Genomic DNA, 27636 nt, shown 5'->3' with positions numbered 1-27636 from the left:
CTAGGTGGCCCCCGGGAGCGCGGGGAGCAAGGCCAGGAGCAGGAGGGTGCCGAGGAGGGGCCAGGGGGCCAGGGGTGGCCCAGGGGCGGCCCCCGCCCGGCCTGGTGGCTCCCGAGTCCTCGCGTACAGGTGCAGCTTGTCCTTGTTGGAGTGAAGCATCTTGACGTCCTCCAGGGCATAGTAGGCGGCCAGTGTGAAGTTCACGTCCCCCGTGGTGAGCAGGTCGAAGACGCAGGCCTGGTAGTACAGGTCCTCCACGGGCAGCTTCTCTTTGCACTTGGCCACGGCCGTCTCGTAGGGGAAGGTGTCTGGGGCTGGGGGCGCGGGGCTGGCGGCCGGTGGCTGCGGGGCACCCGGGCCCTCGGCCGTGCCGGCTCGGAAGGCCTGGAAGTCGATCTGCTGGTTGAGGGGGCAGCCCCGCAGGCAGAGGTAGAGGCCCTGGCTGTCTCGGTCCTCCACGGCGTTGACCACCTCCTCGGGCATGCGCACGGCGAACGTCAGGTAGCGGCCCACCTGGCGCACCACGATGGTGGTGCCGATGTACTTGGCCTGGATCTCCACGTGCTGGCCTGACACCTTCTCGGTGATCTTCAGGCTGTTGGCCCCGTGCTTGTCCCCGCCATTCTTGGAGCCGTCCGCAAAGGCGGCCGGCAGCTCGTCCATCTCAGCCTGGTACACCTTCTGGTCCACACACTCCTGGAAGTTCTTGAAGATGATGGTGAGCTGTGGGCCAGAGGGTACAGAAACAGAGAGGGGTGAGATGGTGCTGGTGACTGCAGGGGCGCGAGGCCCAGCCCTGGACTCCTCACGACGCTCTGCACTGAGCAGACGGAAGGCCAGAGGCCCCAGGACGCTCCACACTGTCCCTTCCCTGTTTTAGTCCCTGTTCGGTGAGACCTGCGCTATTGTGCATTTAATATTTTTCTTTAAGACAATTTGCTTAATTTTCTTTTATTATTATTTATAAAGGGAACTTTAGAAACTACTTTTCTAGGTAGAAAAGCAGCTCATTTACTATATGCAGAGGGGAATCATAAAACGACAAGCAGGGCTAATTAACAATAAAAGGTCTTTATCCACTGTGGTAGGTTGAATAATACCCTCTAAGATATCATGCCCTAAAACCTGGAACCTGTTAAACAATACTTTGGCTACATGATGGGAACAACCGACACACTGGAAAGGACCCTGATGCTGGGAAAGACTGAAGGCAGAAGGATAAGGGGCAACAGGGGATGAAATGGTTGGACGGCATCATCGATGCAACAGACATGAACTTGGGCAGGCTCCAGGAGACGGTGAGGGACAGGGAGGCCTGGCGGGCTGCAGCCCATGGGTTGCAAAGAGCTGGCGACCGGACCACAACAATGGCAAATGGGATGTACAGGTGGGAGTAGGTTAAGGACACTGAGATGGAGAAACGATCCTGATGGACCCTAAGCGTAATCACACGTGTCCTCTTAAGACAGAGGCAGGAAATCTGACCGCAGAAGAGAAGGCGGTGTTTCTACAGAGGCAGAGACTAGAGGGACGTGGCCACAAGTTGAAGGACGCCGGCAACCAGCAGAGGCCTGGAAAAAGCAATGAATGGAAACTCCCCGAAGGACTGGCTCGGCCAACACATTGAGGGTTTTTTTTCCCAAAATTTAGGCTATTTTATTTATTTATTTAAGCGGAGCCAGCTCTCAGTTCTGGCATGTGGGATCTAGTTCCCTGATCAGGGATCAAACCTGTGCCCCCTGTATTACGAGCACAGAGTCTTATCCACTGGGACACCAGAGAAGTCCCCATCTTGAACTTTTTAAAGACTCGTTTCAGACTTTTCACCTTCAGGAGTATAAGGGGCTCAATTTCTGTCTGAATCACTTAGTCTGTGGTACTTGTTACAGCAGCGATAGGAAACTGATACAGTCCACAACCAAAGGACGGTAAGCCCCAGGCTGAACCAGACAGCAGCTAGAACAGAAGAGACTGCTGTTCACAGAAAGAACCACCAGGCAAAGTCCACAGAGGCAGAGGCCACAGCGGCCATGGCGGTGGGGCTGGCCCGAGGGGGTCTCCCAGCCTGGCCTTGGTGAGCAGGAGGAAGCGGTGGGGGAGGGCGGTGCTGGTCAGCAGAACAGAGACGGGGGCTCCTGGTGGAAAGGGCAGCTCCGGCCACGGGAGCAGGGAGGCCCATTTCTGCTGAGCCTGCAGCCGGGGCAGGGGCTGCGCTGAGCTGCTGGGAGAAGCAGAAGGCCAAGAAGCTCCATCAGGAACTCTCCTCCTAAGAACACAGACACAGGCTCACTCGCCGCATTTATTACTAACGCACCCGTATGGTACTGCAGGGGAGGGGACAATACACCCGATTTACAGATGAGGACATTTTCGTTCAGACAGTAAAGCGACTGGCCCAAGGTCACACAGACAGCAGGAGGCAGAGTTGGGACTGGTCTCTTGGTTTGCATCTGCTGGACATTTCTAGCCAAAACAGTCATAGGGTGGGCGGCCTGGGAGAAGGACAAGAGACCAGCAGCCCACGGAGTGACCTGTCTCCCCGCCATCAAGGGTGAGACGCGTGGCTGTGCTTTCCTTCCTGATGCAACCAGGAAGACGGAGGGGGGCGGAGACGTGAGTGAAGCTGGAAGCCCCCCATGCCCGTTCCTGTTGCCAGGGGCCTGTTGATTTACCACCGGTGGCTCTGGGTGCCTTGACGGCCATGGCACCCCCCAGACCAAGGGCAGCTGGAACCTGGACTCGCAGCCTGAAGCCAGGCAGGGAGGAGGGGTGATGGGGGCAAGACGGTGCCCAGGCCTTGTGGGTCCCTGGCTAAAAGCCCACCCCCCGACCTCTGCAGGGCCCCCGGCCCCCGTTCTCAGGCGTTGCCCCGTCACCCGCACTAGGCCTGGAGAAGAGCCTCACCAGCTTGGGCACCCCGCCTCCTTGTGATGTCTGCAGGCTGAAGGGGCTTCGGCAAAGGGCAGGGTGCTGCTGACGCCGCATGAGGTTGGCCTCAGCGGAATTCTCTGCCTGGGCCCTGGGGGCGGTGTGGTGGCTGAAGGCCATGACGGTGGTCTGCACCCTTCTCAGAGCCCAGGGCAACGCAGCAACGCACGAGAGAATTATCTGGCCTAAGGGCGTGCGACGGAGCAAGGGCCCAGACCTGCCGGGCACCAAGGAGAAAACCCAGAGTGGTGGTGTCGGGGCAGCGAGGGTCGGGGAGGGGCAGCCAGGACCACAGGTGTGTGGTGGGCACAGGCCGGGGCCCATCTGCCCACAGTTCTAGGGTGGCCAGGGGCACAGCCTGGAGCCCGAGGGGGAGCTAGCTGGTCCTGGTTGGGGGCCTCGGGAGCAGGGGCTGAGAGCCCCAAGGACTGGAGGGGGCAGACTACCGGCTACAGAAGGTTCTGGGCTGAGCAAACCAACAAGGCAGAAAGAGCGAGAGCCCGCGGAGGCGTCCCTGGCTGCGTTTTGCCACTGTTCTGCAGGTCCCTGCACGTAGTATAAAGCCCAGGGGTAACCAGCGGCGGATGAGGGCCCTCGGGGGAAACACAGACAAGACCCTGGCCCTTCTCACCCTGTTCCTGAGAAATGTGAGGATGAGGGGGGATGTCTGAGAGAGGCTGACCACAGCATGACTTTGGGGGAACTCCAGGCCCCTAGGCCTTCCTGCGTCCCTGCCTCCATCAGAAACAGTAAAAATTAGGCACTTCCCTGGTGGTCCAGGGGCTATCGCTCCACGCTCCCAATGCAGGGGGGCCCAGATTCAATCCCTGGTCAGGGAATAAGATCCCCCATGCGGCAACAAAGATCGAATATCCCACGTGCAAAGACAAAGATCCGGTGCAGCCAAACCAATAAATACATATATAAAAAAGAAACACTAAAAAACCACCTCTTGTGACTGCATGGGTGTAAAAACTAATACAGTCCAGGCTGGCTCACGCTGGTTTTCTCCTTTGGGCTCTAAAAGGAAGGCAAGCCTTTTCATGGGCCCTAGACGTCTGGGGGCGGAGGCGCTGGGGATACGACCCAGCAGATGAGGAGGGGTGTGGGAAGAGGGCGCCCCGTGTGGTCCTCACAGGACGCAAGCAGGGGCTGGTGCTCCGAAGCTGAGGCTGGAGGCTCTGTCCGAGCCACAGAGGGCGACGTCGGGGGGCCCGCGTGCCTAGCTCCCTGGGCCCCGGGGTTCCGTCTCCCCATCTCCCCGCGGGAGGTCATAGCTGGTTTGGGGAGGCGGCCCTCTGGTTCACTGAGGGGTGTCCAGGGGGGCTGCAGCCCCACCACTCCGCCCGGGCCCTGCGCCTCGCGGAAGCCCACGGCGCGGCCACTCCCCCGCCACCCAGGCCTGCACGGGGACCCACCTCTGGCTGCCTCACCTCCAGCCAAGGCTTTCACCCCATGCAGAGGCCGCCTGCCTGCGGGGGGCGGTGCGGGGGGAGCAGCCAGGGTGGTCCGGGCGGTGGGTGGTCCTGCCCTGGGGGGGGGGGTGTGCCGCGGGGCCCAGGGGTCCATGGCCGGTGCGGTGCGCAGGGCCACACAGACACACGGAGGCCGCGGGCGGGGAGCAGGCCAGCCTTCCCGCTGCCATCGGCCTCCCTGGAACAGGAAAGGCTGGTTTCACTCTCCCCACCGTCGCTCGCGGAGACAGTCTGCTGGAAGGCTGACAGGCTGCTCGCCTCCTCTTGGCACCGGGGCCTGGGACTCAACCACAAGTAACAGCATGAAGGGGGCCTGTCGAAAGCGGGGCGGCCGGCTGCCAACGCGGCCACGGGCGCGGCTGCCGCTCCCGCAGCGCCCGCCCCCCTCCCCGGGGGCCCGCGCACCCCCACCACCGGGCGGCGGGCGGAGCCCCGTGTCATCAAACGACCTGTGGGGCCAGACCTGGGGCTGGGGGCTGTGTCCACACGCGGGAGGAGGCAGTCCATGACCCCAGTCCTCACGGACCCACACTGCGGGGGCGGGCGGTACGGGCCAAGCGGGTGAAAGATGCTGGGAATGCGGGTGCTCCGGGGAACCTGCATGGGGCGGGGGCACGGAGAACCGAGTTCCTCTCCTCCCTGAGGCTCAAAATGGGGTGCCCCCAGCACGGCAGGAAAGAAATGCAGCGCAGGGGGTGGGCAGGAACGGGAGGCAGGCCCCAAGGGAATAGGAAGCTGAACTGTCAGCCTGGGCTGGAAAACTCCAGATCCGGACTCTCCACGAGAACGGGGCGGGGGCGGGCCGAGCAGGGCTGGGCAGCAAGGATACCACACTCCTGGGTGAGGCACCGTGGCTGGGGAGTGCGTGCGTGCTAAGGCGCTTTAGTCGTGTCTGACTCCGCGCGACCCCACGGGCTGTGGCCTTCCAGGCTCCTCTGTCCATGGGAATTCTCCAGGCAAGAACACTGGAGTGGGTTGCCATGCCCTCCTCCAGGGGATCTTCCTGACCCAGGGATGGAACCCACCTCTCCTGACTCCTGCTTGGGCAGGCGGATTCCTTACCACTAGCGCCACCTGGGAATTGGGGATGGTGAAGCTGGGGCTCCACTACCTTGGGGATAAAAGCCCGTACTCCGCCTGCTTCGGGGGTAAGCTCAGGGCCAGGACGAACAGGAGGCCTTCCCCAGGGCTCCGAGTGGAGCCACCTGACCCCTCGACCCCGAGACCCTCAGCATCCCGCTGCCCCAGCCGCTGTCACGAGCATCCCGGAGGGTGATCTCGGCCGTCCAGCATTAACCCAGGGGCTGCTGGGCAGGAGGCGTCGCCGAGCACAGAGGCTGGCACAGAAGAGCCGTCTGGCCGATGTTTTCTGAATCGGAGGAGGAACAAACACACCTGAGGACTGAAGGCCCACAGGAGAACAGGCCGAGGCAGGCCGAGAGCGCTGGAAAGCAGCCACTGGTGTCTCTCGCCTGGGCACACACGGCCCGGTCTCCGCCCTGCGGCCCGGGACGGGCTTGGCCATAGACTGGGAGCCTCCAGCAGAGCCTGCAATGCCTTCTGGCAGACGGGGAGATCAGAGAGGGTGCTGCTCAAGCGCGTCTCCCGCCGGGAAGACTGAGGTGGCCCTGGGTCACAGCAGAAAGGGGCCGCCTTGATTAGGGGTCTCTGCGGCAGAGTGCCAGGCCCGTCTGGAGGCTCCACGCCACAAGAGGAAGGGAGGCGCTCCCGAGTTTGCTTAGGCAGCTCTGCCGACCACGGTGCCCAGCAGTAAGCTGGCCACAGAGCGAGCATCTGAAGCGTGTGGGCCAGATGAATGAATGAATGAATGGAACGCAAGAGTGAATGAATGAAGCCATGAACCGACGCTGAGCTAAGGGTCCCACCGAGTGTCCACAGAGAGCCCAGGGTAGCATGGAGGCGTTCTACGGCCAGGCACCTCGCCCTGGCCTGTAGGACTCCCTGATACGTGATCTGAAAGCTCTTTCTCTACTTCTTCCCCCGCCCCAGTCTAAGGCACCAGCAGTCCCGCCTTGCTGGTCTCTGAGCACAACCCCGCCCAGATCTGTTATCACCCCTGATCCCCTCGCCACCCTGGGTCAGGTCCCCCGAGACCCAGAGCCCTCTCACACCCTCGGGAGCCTCCCTCTGCTCCCTGCCAAGAGGGGGCGAGGAGGCGGGGTCCCCCTCCACGGCATGTTTGCTGCTGGATTTAGAAGCCACAGCCTCAGGCTCCTGACACTCATTTATCTTGGCTCCTGGGAGAAAGGCGGGTAGGGGAAGGGGCCGCAGAGAGCGCAGCCGGGCCCTTGCCTCCGGGCCCTGCCTTGGTCTGCAGAGGGCTGGGTGTGGCGAAGAGGTGAGGCCGCCCACCAGGCTTCATGGCCCGGGGCCAGAGGCCTGTAAGAGCACCCACGGGGCCATGGTCTGCTTGTTTTCTACCTAGCAGCCGGTCCCCGGAGAGATCCCTGTGGGCAGGCAGGGGCCACCGGAGCAGAGGGAGGTGGCAGGAATTTTCCTGGCGGCCAGGTCACCTTGGTGTCCTACTCCGGGGTATGGAGGGATGAGAAGGAACAGAAACACCCTTGTGGGTCAGCCTGGCGCTACTCCACACACTGCCCTGCAACGTGCTCTTCTTGGCAAAACAGACCCACTGCCAGATCGGAAACCCCGGGGACTTGGAGGGCCAGGCCCTGGGGAGGCAGAGGCGTCCCTGTCGCCTGGGCTCTGATCACCCTAGGCCTCCTGGCCTTGAGACCATGTCCTCTGGCTAAGTATGAGTGTGAGGTCATGGGAGACCCTCCCTGCAAACGGTGGGGGGAGAGTCTGGAGGGAACTGGAATGTCCCATTGCCTGGGCTCCGGCCACATCGGGGCTGCCTCTGGGTGGGGCTCTGAGAGCAGCATTCGAGTCCTGCCACCCGGACACTGAAGCCTCCCTGGATCAGAAGACGACGGGCTCTTGGCGGCCTCGGGGGCTTCCAGGTGGGAACCGCCTCTCCTGACAGCGAGAACCTGCCAGGCTCTGGAGTCCCCTGGCCCGGGTGAAATCCCAGCACGGTTTCCAGCCAAACGCACTTGGGTGGGGAGGCGGCTTTCCCTCTTGAAGCCTCAGTTCTGGATGTGTCAAATGGAGGCCCTGGGTGGCCCCTGGGGTGCCCAGTGGGCTGGGGAGGCTGCCTGGGTGGCCCCTGGGGTGCCCAGTGGGCTGATGCCCTGTCCTTACTTGTTCCCTCTTCCCGGTGCCCCCGGCAGCATGCTGCAGCCCCGTCCTCCAGCCAGCATCTTTAATGCCCGTCATGCCCCAGAATCACTGGGAGCTTTAAACAAAGAACACATCTGATCCCCACCCAGATATCTGGCTTGGGGGCTCCAGAACCACTATCATCTAAAATCTGCTTAGTTTGTAAACGTGCAGCCGCAATGGGAATCCCTCGGGAGGGCCGTCCCCTCCAGGAGGCGGTCAGGCCCACTTGTCTGGGGTGGGGTTTGACCCCTATTGGGCAGAAAGTGCAGTGATAACAACGGCAGAAACATACCTGCATAGAGGCTCCTCTTTATCAGGATTTGACACTGGACTTCTACCAAAATACAGTTTGAGGCAAGAGAAGAATACTCCTAAAGTTTGAAACTGAATGCTCTGGGAGTGTTTCTAAACTTTCCCGACTATTAACCCCAGGAAAAAAATCCATCTTACATCTATAGCCAATGTGCACACACACGAACAACAGAAAGTAAGTTTCCTAAATGTTTACTCTCCCACTTACCAAGCCTTCACTAATTGCCTTTAAGGCAGGCTAGGTTTTGCTATCTTGTTCTACTCTGCCTGCCCACCCCCGACCCCCAACAAATCTCTGCCTATGTGCTAGCTTGTGACCCTAGAGTGCTGATTTCAAAGACCCCCTAGTGGATGGTGGCTGGCAGTTAAACATCCCACTCTAGGCAAACGGCAAAGGTGGTTCCAGGGTGTTTTGTTGTTTAGCCACTAAATCGTTTCTGACTCTTTTCGACCCCATGGACTGTAACCCACCAGGCTCCTCTGTCCATGAAATTCTCCAGGCAAGAATACTGGAGTGGGTAGCCATTCCCTTCTCCAGGGTATCTGCCCAACCCAGGGATGGAACCAATGTCTCCTGCACTGGCTGGTGGATTCCTGACCACTGGGCACCAGGGAAGCCCTGCAGGGTGGTTTGTTGCGTTGTGCTGTGCTTAGTTGCTCAGTTGTGTCAGACTCTTTGTGACCCCATGGACTGTAGCCCGCCAGGCTCCTCTGTCCATGTGATCTTCCAAGCAAGAATACTGGAGTGGGTTGCCATGCCCTCCTCCAGGGGATCTTCCCAACCCAGGGATCGAAGGGCAGGTCTCCCGCATTGCAGGCAGATTCTTTACTATGTGAGCCACCAGGGAAGGCCAAGAATACTGGAGTGGGTAGCCTATCCCTTCTCCAGGGAATCACCCAGGAATCAAACTCGGGTCTCCTGCATTGCAGGCAGATTCTTCACCAGCTGGAACTACCAGAAAATTCCTAAATAATTAGCTCATTGACTGACAATAAGAAAATGTTGGGTGCAGGAGGTGTCTGGGTCTGGTGGGGGAAAGTCTGGGCCCTCCTGACCCTAGGGCCTGGTGCTGTGACACCGCGCCACTGCCCCCTACCCCCGCCCCCCAGACCCCCCATACCTTGCTGGTGGCAGTGGCCGCTGAGCCGGGCAGCACCGGTGTGTTGGTGACCTGCACGTTCAGGTAATTATTGTCGATGAGCGGCCAGGCGCCCTGCACCTTGCAGGTCTGGAAACGGTCTGTGAAAGTCCGGAGGTGCGGGTCCCCAAAGAGGCCGCAGTGCGTGTAGTTGGGGGCGGCCGCGCGGTTGTGGAAACTCTTCTCGTAGTGGCAGATCTCCGGGCTGTCCGAGCGCTCCTGGCTGTCCCCGGGCGGCGGCAGCGTGCGCAGGTGTGGCTGCGACGTGGGGCCATCTTTGGAGCAATTGTGCTGGCTCATGAGGTCCTCGATGCCATGGACCGCCGAGTGGTAGGCCAGGTCCCCCCGGCAGGTGCGCGCGGTGCGCCGCGTGCACAGGGCGTAGGTGCGCAGCGCGGCGCAGAACTCGGGGGCGTCGTCCGCTGCCGGCGCGTGACTGCCCGCCGTGGCGCTCCAGAACTCAGAGTTGCACTTGAGGATCTTGCACGAGGAGGAGGCTGCAGGGACGGGAAGAGGGGGCGCCTTCAGGTTGGAAATGGTGAGCCCAGGCCTCCGGAACCCCTGCAACAGGCCAGGGCGGCGGGCACATGCAAGGGAGGACGGCGGCCTCTGCCCAGGTCCCGCAGGTGGTAGGTGGTCCAGTGCAACATCGGCCCTGCCTACCATCCTTAACGACCCTGGGTGCCCAGCCCTCCGCAGGCTTAAAGGGTTGGGGGAGCATGCCCCTACTTTCCCTACTCCAGCCCAGCCCCTCAAGCTTTCTGCCCACCCTTGTGCCTCTGACACATTCACACCAACAGCAATCTGGCAGGGAATGAAGCCCCACTACTCAGTATGTGTTCCGATCTCTGCCGCTGTGTAACCTTGCTCGAATCACTTAACTTCTCTGTGCCTCAGTGGGCGCTCAGTCCTGTCTGACTCTTTGCGACCCCAAGGACTATACAGCCCACCAGGCTCCTCTGTCCATGGGATTTCCTCAGCAAGAACACTGGAGTGGGTAGCCATTCTCTTCTCCAGGAGATCTTCCCCACTGAGCCACTTGGGAAGGCTGCCTGCCTCATTATATCTATCTAGAATGTGGGGTGATAATAGTATCTACCCTATGAGGTTGCTCAAAGTGCTAAACGACTTACCCCTGCATGGGGCACAGAGTGGAAGCTCAATGAATGTTGGCCACTGTGATTATTCTACTAGCCCCGGTTCCCTGGCTTCCTCTACAGACTAAGGGCGGCTTCCCTCTCAGTACTGTAGCTCCACACACCATTATCCTGCTCTGGACCGCAATCTGGGAAGTAACTAAGAGTGATAACCTTGGATGTGTCCCAGTTCATGCTTTTCCCCGCCAAGGTCACTCACAAGCTTTGAGACCTTAGTGATAATTTTATTGTTGTCACTAAGCTGTGCCTGACTCTTTGCAACTCCATGGACAGTAGCCCGCCAGGCTCCTCCGTCCATGGAATTTTCCAGCAAGAAGACTATAGAGTAGGTCGTCGTTTCCTCCTCCAGGGGATCTTCCCCACCCATGGATTGAACCCATGTCTCCGACATTGGCAGGTGGAGGCTTTACCACCGCCCACCTCATGCCTGAGAACTGTGACTTTAACACCCCTGAATCTTGCACCCCCCGACACAGGGATGCTGCCCTTTCCCACCAGCCTCCTGGGTTCTTCTGTAGAGCTCGTGGACACTACACGTGGCAGCAGGAGGGAAGCTTCTACACTGACTTCCAGGGGCAGAGGGGCCAGCAGGCCCAGCGTTTGGTGTCTCAGCCCAGTCAGCAGAGAAGAAGGGGGGCTCTGGCTCCAGCCACCCCTGCCTGGGCTGCTAATCTGACTCTTAACCTTGGAAAAGTCTATTTACTTTCTGATACTGGCTACCTGATGTGAAGAGCCGACTCATTGGAAAAGACCCTGATCCTAGGAAAGATTGAGGTCAGGAAGAGAAGGGGGCGACAGAGAATGAGATAGTTGGATGGCATCACCGACTTGACGGACATGAGTTTGAACAGACTCCAGGAGAGAGTGAAGGTCAGGGAAGCCTGGCGTGCTGCAGTCTATGGGGTCGCAAAGAGCTGGACACGACTGAGCGACTGAACAACTGGCTTTTTACCTATACAATCAAGCGGGGATTAAAAACAGGGACAGAAGTCCACTGGGGCAGGCTTCCAAAAGCACTGTGCAGGCCGCCGCCCAGCCCCGTACCTAGACACCTGGACAACCTATCTTGAGGCGGTCGCTCACCCCTGCAGGAGCAGACACCATGCTCCTGGAGCAGATGTGGCCTGCCTAAGTCACACAGCTGGGAAACAAGATGCTCGTTCTGAAGTCCAGGCTTTTCCTCTAACGTGACCTGTGTTTGTCACACTGCTGGTAAACAAGGCCATTTCAGGTGGTATCTGAGTAAGCAGTCTTCTTTTAACTTTGAGAAGTTACGTATTTACTTACTTAAATATGTATTGGGGAAAATAAAATAGATTTGACAGGAGAGCTACAGATTTCCCATTTTAAGTTGAAGAAGCGTGCCAACCAAAAGCAGCGGACCTGGTAAACGATAGGTGGTGAGGGCCGTGAACAGCTGCCCAGCCAGGGAGACCCCCTGTGTGGCCGCCCTCCCGAAAAGGCACGTTCCTGGCCCAGGGCTCCTTTAAAAGGCGTCTAGAAGGGACGTCCCTGGTGGTGCAGTGGATAAGAATCCTCCTCCCAGCGCAGGGACACGGGTTTGATCCCTGGTCCAGGAAGATTCCACATGCAGCTAAGACCGTGGGCCTCATCTGCTGAACCTGCACGCTCTAGCCCTGTGTTCTGCAACAAGAGCAGCCAGTGCAGTGAGAAGCCGGTGTACCGCCAACAAGAGAGCAGCCCCCGCTCTCCACGACTACAGAAAGCCCGTGCAAACGAGGAAGACCCAGCACGGTATCAATTAAAAAACAAGGTGGGGAGAAGATTCTCTGGGCCTGCCATCTTCATGATTCTCCCACCTGCGGAAGAGGCCCAAGGGCCCAACCTCCCTGTGGGCTGCAGACGCTACCATGGCCTGCGTGGGAGACGGTAAAGGAGACCCTCGAGGCGGAGGGCTGGGTGTGGAGGGCATCGTGCAGAACAAGCCACGTGGAGGAACACAGGTCAGAGGAACTGGCCGATGCAACCCCCAGTCCTCCACCTCTGGTCTGCGCGATGTCCACTCCGGTAGTCTCAGTGATTCTGAAGCAGGTGAGCTGCCCTGCCCTGCTGCCTTCTCAGAATTCCGGAATAGGCATCTCGGAGGAAACCATTCCGGAAGGACTGAGCCTCGTGCTGCGTGGTGGCTGCTGTGGCTCCGTCTGCTGCCCACCAGTCCCGGGACCCCCTCTGGCCCTTACCATGCCCAAAAGACACGAAAGACAGTGCCTGTCCCTTTATAGCTAGACCGCTGCAGCACACGCAGGCCTGCGTTGGCCTCAGCTCTCCTCCAGAGCCTAGCTGGGGCGGCAGAGACGCAAGTCCCAGTCAACTGACTGTGCCCCAGGCTCAGTGGCCTGGGCCCCACAGATCCCACGTCATTCAGGGCCCCGGGCAGCCCCGTGGGCAGGCACTACAGCACCCCATCTCCTAGAGGAGAGAGACAGGCTCAGGGAGGCTGGCTTTCTTGCCTGAGGTTCCACTGTGAGGAAGAAGCAGGAATTGAATTCGGCCCTTCAGGTAAAGAACCCTCCTCCCAATGCAGCAGACGCAAGAGACGTGGGTTTGATCCCTGGGTTGGGAAGATTCCCCCGGAGGAGGGCATGGCAACCCACTCCAGTGCTCTTGCCTGGAGAGTTCCATGGACAGAGGAGCCTGGAGGGATACAGTCCACGGGGTCGCACAGAGTCGGACCCGACTGAGCGCGCACAGTCGCAGACCTGAAGGGCCTGAAGGGTCCTCAGCAGCTCCAAGGCTTCAGACAACCTTGGTGCTTCCTGATTCCCCACAACGGCCGCTGGGTGGTTCTCGGGCACACTCCCCCCTGGTGGGCTTCAGGGTGACTGCGCCTGCGGTGCTGAGAGGCCCCCACCCACCAGGAGGCCCACACACTCTCTGTGGCATTGCATCCACACTCTGGTTCCCGGGGTCTGTTTCTCAGGGTGCAGCCACCGGCAGGCAGGGACTTGAAGGCTGGGGTCAGGAGGGTGCCTAGGTCAGGGCCAGCCTGCACTCAGATGGTGGGGTCAGGAGTGCCTAGGTCAGGGCCAGGCTTCACTCAGATGGTGTGGGACATGTTGGGGGGCACTCCTCATCCTGTCATGTGTGGCTCCATCCCCCACAAACGTGCAGTAGTGGGGGCCTGTCCTGCTATCTCCACAGCTTTGAAAACCAGGCTCAGAGCCGTGTCTCAGAGCTCTGTGGTGTGTCTGAAACCCATGACTGAAATCCCCCTTAAGGCGCCCCCCCAAAGGGAGTCCCTCAGATGCTCGGGGATCTGCTCAGAGGGCGCTCCTCAGATGTCCCTGTGCCCAACAGGTGGGCTCTGACCCCACCGGCCCGGTAGGCCTGAAATCTGCCATTTCCGCCAGGCCCTCTGGGGCCTGAGTGGGTTCTTCTCTTGTCAACAGTCACAGCCTCAGAGGGGCCATTACTCCTCACCCCTTCCACCGCCACACGCACAGGTCTGGGATGCGCGCTGGGCACGTGGTCTGGGCTGGGGGGCAGTGAGGAGCAAGCCCAGCAGGGAGCCCAGTTGCTAACACAGAGTGGCCGCGGCGGGCAGCTCTCATCTGCTCATCCCTGCTCATCCAGGCGCCTTATCTTGTGCCCCCGGCCCCCCTGCCACGGGGAGCGACGGGGGGGATGGCAGCCCCGCAGAGGGTGCTCTCCCGCTCTCCCTGTGCCCAGGGGCCAGGGCCCCGCTCTCCACCTCCATCTGGGCAGGGTGGTGGTGGTGGGGCTGAGCTCCAAGCTCTCAACCGTCTGGAGAACGTTTGCGATGCTGTCACCTGGGACTGGGCCAAAAGTGGAGAAGTCTGAAGGAGACGCTGGTCGCCCGCGGTGCTGGGCGGGGGACTGGCCCGAGGTCCCGCTCTGTCCCTTCCTAGCACTTGTGGGGAGTGGCTTGGCCTCAGTTTCCGCATCTGTGAAGTGGGGGCAGCACCAGCCTCAGAGCCTGCTGGAGACTGAGGAGGTGGATGGGCGGTGCCTGGGACCAGCGGGCACTCCCTAGATCAGAGTCCCTGCCAACAGTCTCCAAGAGGGACACATACAACCCCTGTGGGGTCAGAAGCTAAAGGTCACGTGGCAGGGCTGGAAGGAAGCCAGCACCTCCCCCACTTCGTCCCCGGGAGCCCAGGGGCCGCCCACAGCCTCCACTCTGCTGCCTCCTGCTCAGTTCAGGGCCCTGGCTGGCCCTGGAACCTGCTCTTCCACCCTGACTCAGATCAGAGTCTGGGCAGCTCTTCCTGAGTCCATCATGCCCAAAGGCCCAGCCTCACCTGGATCGAGCCAGGACCGTGATGCCTGTGGCCTCACACCCCCGATGTCCTGGGTCTCCTCGGGCCTTGCACAGCTTCCTGGGCATCTAAGAGGAAGCCCAGGAGCTCTCACGGTAACGGACATGCTACCGATCAGGGTGGGGGAGAGGCTTGCAACAGGCCACTGAGAGTAACGAGAGCCGGGGCCAGAGGTGGGGGAACCCGTTCCCTTCTGCCCTCTCTCCAGGTCATGCAGTTCTTCCCAGCCTGGCTGCCATCGTTTCCTGGGGCCGGGGGCGGGGGTTCCCGGGGATGCCAGAGCTGGACAGTCCCCACGGATGGGGAGCCGAGGGGGCCCTGACTCCTGTGGGGCCATCCTGCCGCCCTGTGTCCACTTCTGTAAATCACAGGTGGAAGCTCCCCCCACCACCACCTCCCAGGTCAGAGACTTGATGTAATCTGGCCCAGCATCAAAAGGAAAAGCTCTGCACTGGGGCGTCACCTGCCAGAGAGAGCCCAAAGCAGCTGATTTTTATGTGCCGTATCTTAAAAAAAAAAAAGCCCAAATCACCTAATTCCATGCAGTAAACCTTAGCGTTTTCTGATGTGAGTGTTCAACGAAGGAAGGAAGGCAAGTCTGAGAGTCTGAAACACCTTACTGTGAGTGGGAGGAGGAGGCGAGCTTTTCTGACCGAGGCCTTCTCTGCTCAGGACTGGCTCCTGCAGATCTGGCTAGCCGGCCAGGCGGCAGCGGAAGAGTGCAGAGCCAGGGCCTCAGTTCTCCTGAGCTCCTGTTTCCAACTCAGATGCTGCCCTGTCTGTCCTAGGGCGGGGGCAGCTCTCAGGGAGCCCGTGCTGACCCTGGGTACCTGGAGCTCCATCTCAGCACCCAGGAAAAGGCTAAGACCGTGCACAGACTTTACACTTCTTGGAAGCCTAGGACACCTGTTTTGTTTTTGACTCAAGCCTCTTGGGACTTAGGACTTCGGGGATTAGCTACTAAGAAACAAATAGAGGAGAATCCAGAGGCGGCAAAGACACTGGCCAGCCCAGGTCACCACTAGGAAACCCCTGAATTCCCTCCGGTGCCCCAAGATGCTGGACACTTGGCTCAAAAGGTGGGGCGCAGGCTGGGGCTGTTATGGGAACCAACTGACTGAACGAAACTGCCCGCCCTGGCCAGGGAAGACAGTAGCCACCTGCATGAGTTATCTTAACAACAGGAGGTCCTGGTAAGGAACAAGGAGCTAAGAAGCTACCACCAACTGGAAGAATTCGGGAAAGGTCAAAAGGAGACAGGAGACACCAGTCCGTATGTCCTACCAGCCTCCCAGAATCCTTGTTGGAATCCATCCTTCTGGATGTATGTACCACCAGGAAGGACTCTGAGTCAGAATGAGGGGCCAGAGACAGCCAGGAACCTAACCCCATCCCGGGAAAACCTGGGACCGCCAGCCACATGGCAGAGCAGTTCTGGGTTCCCTCACCCTCCTGCTCTCCACCTTTCCCAATAAAGTCTCTTGCTTTATCAACACGTGTGTCTCCTTGGACAATTCATCTGTAAGTATCAGACAAGAGCCCACGCTCAGCCCTGGAGGAGGGTCCCCTCGCCACATTAGGACTTGGGGGCCCTGGGGATCCATTCGCTCCCAATTTGTGCAGTGAGGCCCAGGGCTTCTGTTTCTCTGTGCAACTGGCTTCATTGAGATCACTGTAATTACGGATTGCTTGGTGGGCAAACTCCAGGTCAGCTTCAAAACGTATAGCATGGAATTTTAAAACCCAGGGCCTGAGAGTGCCCACAGGTCAACAGTTTGCACCACCAGCCAGCCCCCGCGGCAGGAAAGCCCCCTGCCCGGCGGCACTCCACTGCTGGGCTGGGCCAGCCCCTCCTGCTCTTGGCAGCTCCAGCTGTGGACCCCAGGTCTGCCAGCTTGAGGGAGATGGGTGGGGGCTCACAGGGAAAAGGCTCAACAGTAACCCTGCTGATACTGGAGATGGCCCCTCGGCTTTCCTGGGCCGCCTTCTTTGGGCCTCACAGAACCGTGTCAACCATCCACGGCCGAGCTGGGGTGCCACCTCGTGCCCACAGATCCCCCGAGAATCCTCCGACTCCCGCACTCATCACTCAAAGCACCTGTGCCCCTCCCCTGGCACCCCGCCTCTGTAACCTTTCACTTTGTGGGGAGGTGGGATCTAGCCTGGTGGTTAAAAAAAAAATCTGCCTGCAATGCAGGAGCCGCAGGTTTAATCCCTGGGTCGGGAAGATTCCCTGGAGGAGGGCATGGCAACCCACTCCAGTATTCCTGCGTGGAGAATCCCATGGACAGAGGAGCCTGGAGGGCTACAGTCCATGGGGTCACAAAGTCGAACTCGACTGAAGCAACTGAGCATGCACGCACGGGCTCCAGACTACCTTCCTCGAGGTCTGAGACACAGCAGCGAGAAATCACAGCAACACGGCTTGCCTGACTTAATTCTTTTCCTTTAAATAGCAACCCAGAGCCTCTTGGAACAGAAAGGCAGGGGGCGGGGGACGGGGTGCCGGGATCTGGGAGCAGCAGCTGTACAGACCCAGGCAGGATGGAGATATTTATGCACCACCACGGCATTAGCTGCTTTCGGAGACCTCCTTTGAACTGTTAATCAAGCCCGATCTTTCAGAATAATAGCCTGATTATTACCGGCTTGTTTGCATAACAAAGAAGCCCAATAAAACTCACTTCTCCAAGTGCCGAGGGGTGCGAAGGCCCAGCCCTGAGAAAGGAGTCTTAGGAATGCAGAGCCGCTCCTGCGCCTGAACCCAGGAATAGAGACAATGCAATTTGCCACCGAGAAAAGCCCAACAGACCAATAAATTACCCTCCTGCAAAGGGGTTAGATCAGGTTTCATTGGTGGTGTAGGAGGGGTGGGTTGAGCCCGGAAAGAGAAAAAAACCTGCCTCTTCTTAAAGGAGTAAGGCGTCTTAGAAGGCGAGCCCCCCATCACGTTGGGTCTGCCCAGATCTGTGGTCTGCAGGGGAACTGCCTGGGTTCCTATACTAGCTGAAGGTTCTGGACTCAGTCCACTGCGTGCAGGCAAGGTGCTTCCTGCCATTCCTGGAACAAGCTCAGGTGAAGTCGGCTACAAAAACCACCAGGGTGCTGGGGATAAGGTTCACGTGTACAGAGATTGAGGGATGGAGGGGACAGATAGTACCGAGAAGCAGCCGTTTCACGGGGTCTGGAAGGGCAGTGGGATTCGCCAGGTTATGTGGGGCAGAGGTACAGAAATCCGAGGGGCTCCGAAACAGCTGGCATGGGCCGGAAGGCGAAATACCGGATGGTGAGAGTGTGCTGGGAGTTTGGAGCCAGACACGGAGTGAAAGCCGGGGATGAGGCGAATGTGGTTCAGCTTCGAACTGCTTTGCTCTGCTCTGGTGCAAACCCTGTGTCCCCATTCACCCAGCTCCCTGTTGCCTGACTCCTCCACAAGGCGGCGCTACACAAGGCCCAGCCAGGTTGACCCGGTCATCACAACCCAGCCTTGCCCCTTCGTCCCCTCCAGCCGCTGCTGTTCCAGTACCCAGCTCAGCCGTGCAGCAGCAGCCCTCCTCACAGCCCCGGGCCCCCAAGGTCCTCTTCCCCTTGTCCCCTCAGTCCCAGGAGTGGAAGTCCCCTCCTGCAACGCTGTGTCTGCCTCCGTGGTCCCTCGTGGCCTTGGCGTCCTCCCCTGCCCATCTAGACACAACCCACTGTAATAGCCTCCCTGCGGCAACACCCTGATAAGCCAGCACAAGGATTTCAGGTCAGATCCCGCTGAAGGCGGGAAGCCCACTGAGTAATTTTCAGTATGCTCGTGGCATGATGAGAAGGCTATTTTAGGGAGTGGCGTAACATAACAGAGGGTGGCTTTAATTAGGGTAGGAGCAGGCAGAGCAGAGGGAGGACAGCTTCAAGGAGAACTCAGTGGAAGGGGTTGAGCGCCCCCCCGCAACCCCCACCTGGGGCAGCAGTGATGCTGAGGCTCGTCTCTCAGCAACGAGTTGGGATGCGGATCCCCAAGGCGGTGGGAAACCTGTTCCCATTCTGTGGGCGCAGCAGGGAGCACCTCCCCGTGGCACCAGGCAGGCGCAGGGGGCCACTCCCCACCCCCTCCTGTTCTCCGGCACCGAGGCTGGGCGGGGACAGGGGACGGACTCAGTGCCAGAGTTTGGCAAGCTCTGGCTGGGCACTGTTCCGCAGTCTCCTAGCTTGAGAGGTGCCTGGGGTTGCCAGGTTTGTTGCTCCATCGTCCTGGTGTAAACACGCAGGTGTCTGGCGTCAGACACGGAAGAGGCACACACCCAGGTAAGGGACTGGCTTTTTCACCAGGTGCAGAGGACCCTGCCTTCCTTAACCCACAAGCAGCCAGAGTGATCCCCTTTCCTCAAAGGTATTCCTCCCAGCTCAGCCTGAGAACGGTCCAAGGAACCGCCCTTGCCCGTGACTCCAGCCTGCCTCTTGGCCCCCCTGAGAGCACTGGGGACTTCCTCTGGGGACCGGCTGACCTGAGAAAGACGAAGGCAAGGGGAAGCCTCTCAGAGCATCTGTACTGGCTGAGGGAAGGCAGGAGGGGATGTGTGCTCTTGTGCTAAGTCGCTTCAGTCGTGTCTGACCCTGCGACCTCCGGGACTGCAGCCCGCCAGGCTCTTCTGCCCCTGGAGTTTTCTGGCAAGAATACTGGAGTGAGTTGCCACTTCCTCCTCCAGGGGGTCTTCCAAGCTCCTGTGTCTCCTACATTGCAGGTGAACTCTTTACTGGCTGAGCCATAGGGGAGCTGGGGGTTAACTCACTGCTAAGTGTGGGCAGAGGTGGCTGAATGCCACTCGCCGAGCTGGGCAAGCGGCACTGCCCCTTCGTCACACCCAGCCAGGCTTCTCTGTCCCAGCTTCCACACACGCCAAGTCGCTGCAGGAAACCACGCCGAGTGCCAAGGAAAAGGGCACACCTCAGCTTTCCCAACTGGACACCCTCCCCTTCCCCCCAGCTCCCCCTGGAGCCACACACAGCCGCATCTGCAGCCAAGAGGGCGTTAAAAAGCACATGTGCTCACCGTCAGGCCCAAGGCCACCGCGGGCCTGTCAGCAGGGCTCCTCTGGGTCAGAAGGGCCCACAGCAGGCAGGGGCCGGGCGCAGGACCCCATGCCAAGACCACCCTGCCAGGAGGGCAGAGCGCTGAGCAAGCCTGGCTTCCACAGGGAGGATGGTTTGGGGGCAAAAGTGTCACTTTTGGTATAAATGAAGCGTGCGGGTGAGCAGTTTGGGCTTCCTGCTTTGAGGCACTCCCCTTTTCCTGAGTCTAGGTAGCTGCTGCTGTGCTCAGTTGCGTGGGACTCTTTGTGACCCCATGCACTGTAGCCAGCCAGGCTCCCCTGTCCATAGGATTCTCCAGGTAAGAATACTGGAGTGGGTTGCCATGCCCTCCTCCAGGGGATCTTCCTGACCCAGGGATCGAACCCATGTCTCTTGAGCAAGTCTAGGTAAGGCTGGCTTCAGGGATGACAATTTTCCATTCTGGTCCTGCCTCCAGGAGCCCTGTGCTCCTCTGCTCAGCTGTCCCGGGTCAAAAACCACGTGAAGGGTCTTTGCTCCCCCACCCCCCTCCGCAGGCAGGCCCTTCTTCCACCTTCCTCGAGAACTGGGAGGGCACCGGCCCGGCTGGTGCACACACATGTGTGAGCCTGTGTTCCTGGAACATTCCTTAGCACGGGGAGCAATAATGGCTCCTTTTTACAGGGACCTGGGCGCAGAGGGATCACTTTAATAGGCGTTTCGGTATTCTGACTGCCCGGGCGAAATGGTGCATGAAATGAATAAATAAGCAAAAACCCCAAAGACATAAATCTGACTTGGGAAAATTTGCACCACGAGAGCTCTGCCAAAGTGGCATCTGCTTTGAAATGCTAAGTTGGGGATGGACAGGGAGCAGAGAGGGTCTCTGGGAGGAGGCAACCACGTGAGAGCCATGGGGAAGTGTGGTCCCTCTTCATTCTGCTATCCAATCATATCTCCAGAGTTTCTTATTTTTTCCCTCTCATCATAAAGCCTTGTATGCTACACAGCTCAGAGTCTGAAATGCTACAGAACACGTTTCATGAGTGTGTTTATCCAAAATCTGGCGTGTGGAAAAGCACAGGGGTCTGAGTTCTCCTCTTGGCTCTGCCGCTGACTCAGCTGCGTGATGTTGGGAACCTCTCTGACCCTCTGTCTCCTCGTCGACACAGTGAGAATGATGATGCTTGGAGGGAGGGGTGACCATCTCATGAGGTGACATATTTCAAACATTTAGCAGAATATCTCGGATGCTCTGGCCACTGGACAAAAGGGAGAGCTTTAAAAACTGTTGTTCGGGGGGATTTCCCCAGTGGTCCAGTGGTTAAGACTCTGCTTTGCCCTGCAGAGGACGCAGGTTTGATCCCTGGTCAGGAAACTAAGTTCCCACATGCCTTGGGGCAACTAAACCTGTGTGCCACAACTGCTGAGCTCAAGGGCCACAAGTAAGGCTGATGCAGCCAAATAAATAAACCAATAAATATATATTTCCTTAAATGTTGTTTTCCGCAAGGACCTGTTGTACAGCACATGGAACTCTGCTCAATGCTATGTGGCAGCCTGGATGGGAGGGGGTTTTGGGGGGAGAATGGATACATGTATATGTACGGCTGAGTCCCTTCACCATCCACTTGAAACTACCACAACATTGTTAATAGGCTCTACTCCAATACAAAATCATAAATTTTAAAATAACTGTTTTCCTTCAAATGATCATATTGTAGAGAATATAACGGTACCGTGTCTTAAAGGCTATTCATGAATGTTAACTAGTGATGGCAGCCTGGGGGAGGTTGGAATTTTGGTTATTTTCATTTTCTCATTTATCCTTTTCTATCTTTAGGTTTAAAAATGAGTACTGTCTTTATAAACAGAAAAACATCTTTTGGAAAGAATGATTTGGATACGTGGACAACCCCCCTCCCCAAACCTGCAATCTCGGTCCGTGGAGCAAAAAAAAAACAAACAAAAACACAAAGAAACGCAACAGTCCTGTAATTTCCGGGATTGTGCCAGGTGTGTTTGGGGTGCATATCAGAGAAAAGTGCATGGAGAAACAGGAAATGGGGTTCCTGCCCTTATAAACAGATCCAGTGATTTAGAAGAAGATTAAAACCTAAGACTTGGGAAGCAAGGACCAAGGTGGCCGGTCCTCAGGTCATCGGAGGGATGGCGCTGGGTCCCGACAGGTGGCACTGACCTTGGGCTTTGCCAGTGGGCGTTCCCCTTCCAAACCAGGCATGGCATGAGCAAGGTCTGGGGGCTGCCCACCCATAAGGTGGGTGGGTGGTGGCAGGTACGGAGACCAGCAGGGACCTGGAGCCCAGGGGCATGCCAGAGGCCACGGGAATGAGGCTGGAGAGGAGTGTGGAACCTGGTGTCAGGGGGCTCTCCCTTCTGGGTGCTCCAGAGAGGGTCACGCAGAGCCCTGAGCTCCTGAGCAATTTGGACAGTGGGGTGGGGGCGGGGATCACCCCAGAGGCAGGTCCTAGGGCGGCTCAGCTGCTTGCGGCAGGTGCCAGCGGAGACAGGCAGGACAGGGTGCAGGAAGGAGGCCTAGCGCTGGACAAACGGACAGAAGGGGAGGCCCTTTACACCCAGGACTGAACTGTCTGTGGCAGCAGGATTAACAGACACAGGTCAAGCCCTGGTCCCAGGACACGGAGAGTCCAGGGAAACCGACCATCCTGGGGTACCCAGGACTGAGGGGGCTTCTAAAGACATGGGACTACCAACTTTAAAATTAGAAACTCCCAGCTCCACTGGGATGAGTTGGTCACCCTAAAGAAACGGTGCCCTCAATTTCAGGCAGGCAGAATGCAGCCAGGCATTGAAACAGTATGATGCCCCAACCCCTCAACCAAACATAAAACCTGGATCCTCCAAGCAGCTCCAAGGGCCGTTCACATTGCACCCAAGCAGGACATGTTAGCAGGAACCGTATGACCTCCAGCACATAAAGTGGTCCCCGTGCGGTTCCCTCACCGCCACAGAGACCTGGACCCAACTGTCCCATCTCACGGAGCATCGTTATCTGAGCCTGTTGATCGTCTCTGCCCAGTTCTCCTTTGGCACTGGGTTGACTGCTAGCAATTCCTTCAAGCTTGCAGCGGTTTCCCTTCCTAAACCTGACAACCAGAGATCCTCCCCTTATGCCCCAGCTCATCCTCAGGGCCAAAGGGGCAAACCATCCACAGGACTTCACATCCCACCCTCCCTGGGAGCCAGGGCTCGGCCCTGCAGGTCCCTTGGCGTGTCACGCACCAGCCTGCAGGCTGGCGCTACTGCCACCTGGCTCTGGCAAAGGGACTCATTTCACTCTCTCCCTCTGGGACACAAAGTCCTCCTGGGAGGACAATGATGTGATAAGTGGGTTGACTTGCTTGCACATTTTTGAATGGCAGCTCTCAGATAAACGTTCTCAACTCTAGAATGGCATGGATGTCCTTGGATACCGCACAGGGCCTGGGTCTCTGCAAGCCTTAGTTTCCCCACGAGGATTAATTTCTAAAACAACTGCAGTTTAAAACGAAAGGGAAAGACAGGAGGAAACGTGGAACGACCAGGGTAATAATTTTTAGAACACTGATCCTCACAGGTGAGGTGCATCAGAGCCCCCTGGAACTTCTGTCACAGTACAGACTGCATGTTCCACTCCCAGAGCATCAGCTTCAGTCAGTTCCCAACACGCTCCTGGGGGAGGCTGGTGCTGCTGGTCCAAGGACCACACTTTGAGACCCACCGGAGCTGGAGTACAGCATCCATATGTAGCCAACGGGAAGCGTGCCAACATGTCTACAACATATGACTTTGATGAGTTCCTCTTGGAAATCTGTTTTATTAAGTCAAGGTGGTTTCAAAGTTTTAAAAAGTATCTATTAATTGTGTTTTGAAGTGGATGTTATTAGTAGAAGACTCTCCTAAGAAGCCTTTCTTGGCCTCCCGCCACGCACCCCCCTCCCAGCTAGACGTGGCCACCCTGTCCATTGGCTGAAAGTACAGCATCGGGCCCGCAGACACCCTGACAAGCCGAGGGACATGGAAGGGCCCCTGTCCTTCCACCAGGCCTTGGAGCTGGACGCCAGCTTTGCTCAGATGAGGGCCCCCGATGCCGTCCCTGTGTGTCAGGACCGCACGAGATGTGCCATGCATGCTGAGAACATGTGAGCACTCTCAAAAGACACAAGCCCTCTCAGTCTTGCAAGAGGTTAAGGCATCTTTCTCCACATAACTATGTCCAATTTAATTTGCACTCCTATGGGTTTACTCCTGGACGCCATTCAAGTCGACTAGCGCTGAACAAGCCTATGCTTTCATGCGGCTGTTCCAGTGGATTCCACCTGTCTTTGGAGGGAGAAGCCGGCACACAGGGCCCCTGACTGTCTCCTGCGCTTTCTTTTTTCTCAAATGCCCACCCCACTCCCCACCAGACATGCAGATTCTTTGACTTTATCCCCAAGCAGCCCCTCTGCCGACAGGTCAGGAATACCGATAGTCCATCTCTTTGTGGTGGAAACGATCCGTTTCACCTCTTAAGAGCCTCTCTTCTTGACCCAGGATTCCGGAGCCCACACATTCTCAGTGCCCCCCAGTGTATTCCATTCGGGCATACTGGAAGCTCAGTTTTCAGCAAGGTGGGCAATTTTGACTAAATGCGCCTGTCAAGGCCTCAAATTAGAAGAAACATTAGCCAGTTGGCATGACAGTGCAACAGCTATCTGCTCTATCTGCCAGGTTTTAGTTACCAGCCTTGAAGCCAAAAAGAAATGGGCTTCTTGGAAACAAGTGATGGAATTTGGGCTGTGAATTATATAACCCACCAGCTTTCCTCAGACTATGGGGGAGATGTTTAAAGTTTTCTAAGATGGAGAAATGAAACAGCAACCCCCTCCCCACCACCAGCACCACCCTGGCAGCTCCCTCCTACCTCTGAGTACCTCCTGCCAGCCTTTCCTTTCCTCTCCCTCCAGCCCAAGAAGCTAACAAGTGCTGCCCCTTTAAGAGCGGGAAGGTGTTGTTTTAAGGGCCTCTAAGCCCCCCTTCTCAATTTCAGCTCCAAGCTGAGATCACATCCCCCATGGCAGCCAAGGGACAAAAGCCATTTACCAACCCATCTGATAAACCCTCCAATGGGCTGGAGCTTTATCTGGACCAAGTTGAGATGCACACACACTGCAAACTCCTGCTCCTCCAAAAGGAGGGATTTCTTTCCTTTTCTTTTTGAAAGAGGAGGGTCGCTTCAAATTTTATTTTCTTAATTATTGGGAAGAAACCAAATCAGCCAGAACCTTCTATGGGGGGAAGCAGGGGGCGGGGGGAGGGGGTGTGTGGAAGGGTGGAAACTGCCTTTAAAAAAAAAAAAGGAAGAGGAGGAGGACTCCCTGCTGCTTGACCCGGTATGGAGATTGTAATATTCCAGGACGAGGGTGCACCGGATGGGTCCAAGGGCTCTTTGAGGCATTGACACCCTCCATCCTGTCTTTGGCCAGGGCCTCCCCAATGGAATCCTGGGCTACGAGCAGGTTGCGGCTCACCCGGGACGCCCTTGGGGCGCGCGCGGCCGGGTGGGTTCCGGGGAGGGGTGTCCCCCGCCCCGCAGCACGGCTGGGGCGGGAAGGTAAACGGATCCTTTCTCCCTTACCGCTGCGGCACGGTCCTCCCACCGGGAGCCCCAACTTACAGCCAGGCCGGGTCCGGACTGCCCAGTTCTGCCAGTTCCTGAAACCCAGTTGGCTGAGGAGCAAAACAAAACAACCCAATCCCCGGTCTAACTCAAGTCCTTTCTTGCAAAGCTCGAGAGTGCGCGGGGGCTGCGGATTCGTTCCGGCTGCTGAATGAAGCAAGCTCTTTGCAAAAAGACACCTCGGAACCCCGCAGCACAATGGAAGTGGCCGGGAAATCCCGCCTTGCATAGGGGACCATTTGGTCCGTGATGCTGGGTTTATTTGTATTTTTTTTAGGAAGGGGAAAATGAATATAAAGGGTTTAACTGGCGTTTCCAGGCTGTGAGTAGCATATGGCAAAAATGGAATAAACTTTAATGAAACATTATAAAGAAAACAGACCCGGGATTTAAGTTTCGTGCCTTCCCCCTCCCCGCGAAAGGAAAAAAAAAAAAAAGTAAAGAAACTGGAGCGTTTGGGAAGGAACAAATGCTTCTCTGTGGAGTTGGTCTCCCTTCCCCCAACAAAAACAAGAGGTCCCGGCTCGGAGGAATTTGAAAGCAGCGATCTGCCAAAAACATTGTGAAAAACTATGGGGGATTCATTGGAAACAGATGGGCTTTTTCAGCTTTAATTCTGAAATTCTCTCCCTTTCTGACACAATAAAAACAAACAGGGGGCGACGCGGGATGTTATCACACAGGAACAAGGGGCCGGCGGTGCCCAGTCCGTGGGCTTCCCCGCGTGGGCAAGCCCATGGGGGCGGGACGGGGTCCCGCGGGAGGGGGCGGTCCGGGGCTCGGCCGGGACCTCAGGGGCGCCCCCGGCTCCACCCCTGGGCACGGGACAGGTCTGCAAACTGCGGGACGAGAAGCTAGAGAAAGTGCCCCCCGGATCCGAGTCCGTGCCTCTCTCTCTCCCCCTTCTCCGGGGCCTCTAAGGGGCACGTCCCGGGTACCCCTTTTCTGGGAAGTTGGGAGACGTCCCCGGCGCCTGCGATCTCCCCGCCTGGCTCTTTCTCATTACCGCCCGAGTGGGTTCCCCACCCACCCACCCCCCAGGTCTCCACGCGCATCCATCGCCCCTTCGGCTGGACGCGGGAGAAACAAAGACGCGTGGAAACGCGAGGCGGGGGCCCGAGGGCGCCGGCGAACCTGAGCTGCGACTCGTCCGCAGACCTGTGGCCCGGCGCCGCGAGGAGACCCGGGGAGCGGGCCCCGCGCGCCCAGCCGGCCGTCCCCGGGCTGGAGCAGTGCCTTACCTGCGGGGAAGCTGCAGAGCAGGAAGGCGAGAGTCGGCCAGAATCCCAGGGCTGGACGTCCTGCCCCTCTCCCCATACCCATCCATCCAGCTCGGCCTGTTACCACTAGCCTCTCCCTGGAAGAAGAGTTCAGGAGAAAAAGAAGAAGCAGATAAATCACGCTGCCGAGAAAGGGCGGCCTCGCTCCGCCGGCGGGAGCTGCGAGCCGGGAGGCTCGGTCCACCTCGGCCGCGGGCGCCCGGCGCGCCCCCCCGCCCCGCGCGCCCCTCCCTCGCCAGCCATCGCCCGGCTCCCCGCCAATGTCGGCGCGGCCCCGCTGCCCCCGCCGCCGCGCGGCCCGCCCCCTCGAGCTCGGGTTTCAGCGCGGCCCGCGGGGGGCGGGCGGAGAGGAGCTGGGCGGGGACCGCGCCGCGGCGCGGGCCGCCGGGACTCGGGGAAGCCGGGGACTGTGGGCGCTCCGCGGCGCCCCGAACCCCGCGGCTGTACACCCGGGAAAGGTCCCAACCCCCCGAGACGGCCAAGCCCCGCAGTGCGCAAGGATGGCCGCGCGGCACCCCCGCCCTCCCCATCTTCCCTAAAAGTGGCCAACCTAAGTAGAAACTGAGCTTGAAAAAAAAAAAAAAAACCTAGGACCCCTTTACAACTAGACTCCAGTCCCAAAGTCGCCACTGACACCCGGGCTCTTCTCTCACTCAGATGTGGCCCGGGTGCAGGAGGCTGAAAGATCCACCTCTGATGTGTCCGGGGTGGGGCGGGTGGGTGGCCCTCTGGATCTCCCCACCCCCATCCCGTGGCTCCCGAGCTGGGGGCCCGCGAGCCCAACAGAGGCGTCAGGGTAGCGACCCCTGCCCCCCACCCCCACCCCGACACGTGGACGCTGCGGTCCCCCGTGCACAGGGCCGGGACACCGGGCACTGCCAGGGCAAGGCCACCAAGGCCGCTCCTGGGAGGGCATCAGGGTGGTGACTTCCTTTAACTTGGTCACTTATTTTTCCAGGAGTAAAACGTCTCCTCCTTAAGATTCCCGAGGCCTCGCAGCTGTCTTGCGGCTGTTGGGCTATTTAAAAGAGACTGGCAAGGTCCCCTGAGAAAGGCCTTTTGGATGGAACACAAACAGGCC

General features: G+C 58.5%; 1 protein-coding gene across 1 annotated transcript; it reads right to left on the bottom strand.

The window, feature by feature from the left end:
• On the bottom strand, positions 1-26598 carry RGMA (repulsive guidance molecule BMP co-receptor a). Its single transcript, XM_068991503.1, has 3 exons — positions 26517-26598; positions 9083-9597; positions 1-723 (listed from the first exon to the last, which is right to left on the bottom strand). The coding sequence occupies exons 1-3, from the start codon at positions 26596-26598 to the stop codon at positions 1-3; spliced, it is 1320 nt and encodes a 439-aa protein (XP_068847604.1).
• Positions 26599-27636: the final 1038 nt, after the last annotated feature.

Source organism: Capricornis sumatraensis, chromosome 19 (assembly GCF_032405125.1).
Source record: "Capricornis sumatraensis isolate serow.1 chromosome 19, serow.2, whole genome shotgun sequence".
NCBI classification, from domain to species: domain Eukaryota; kingdom Metazoa; phylum Chordata; class Mammalia; order Artiodactyla; family Bovidae; genus Capricornis; species Capricornis sumatraensis.
The sequence above is the reverse complement of the archived record's forward strand: the minus strand, read 5'-3'. Positions and strand labels throughout refer to the sequence as shown.

Coding starts and splice junctions, on each gene's coding strand:
- RGMA (XM_068991503.1), bottom strand. CDS start 26,598: ATGGGTATGGGGAGAGGGGCAGGACGTCCAGCCCTGGGATTCTGGCCG. Junction 9,598..26,516: donor GCTCTGCAGCTTCCCCGCAG/GTAAGGCACTGC, acceptor CCGTCCCTGCAG/CCTCCTCCTCGTGCAAGATC. Junction 724..9,082: donor CGGCCACTGCCACCAGCAAG/GTATGGGGGGTC, acceptor TCTGGCCCACAG/CTCACCATCATCTTCAAGAA.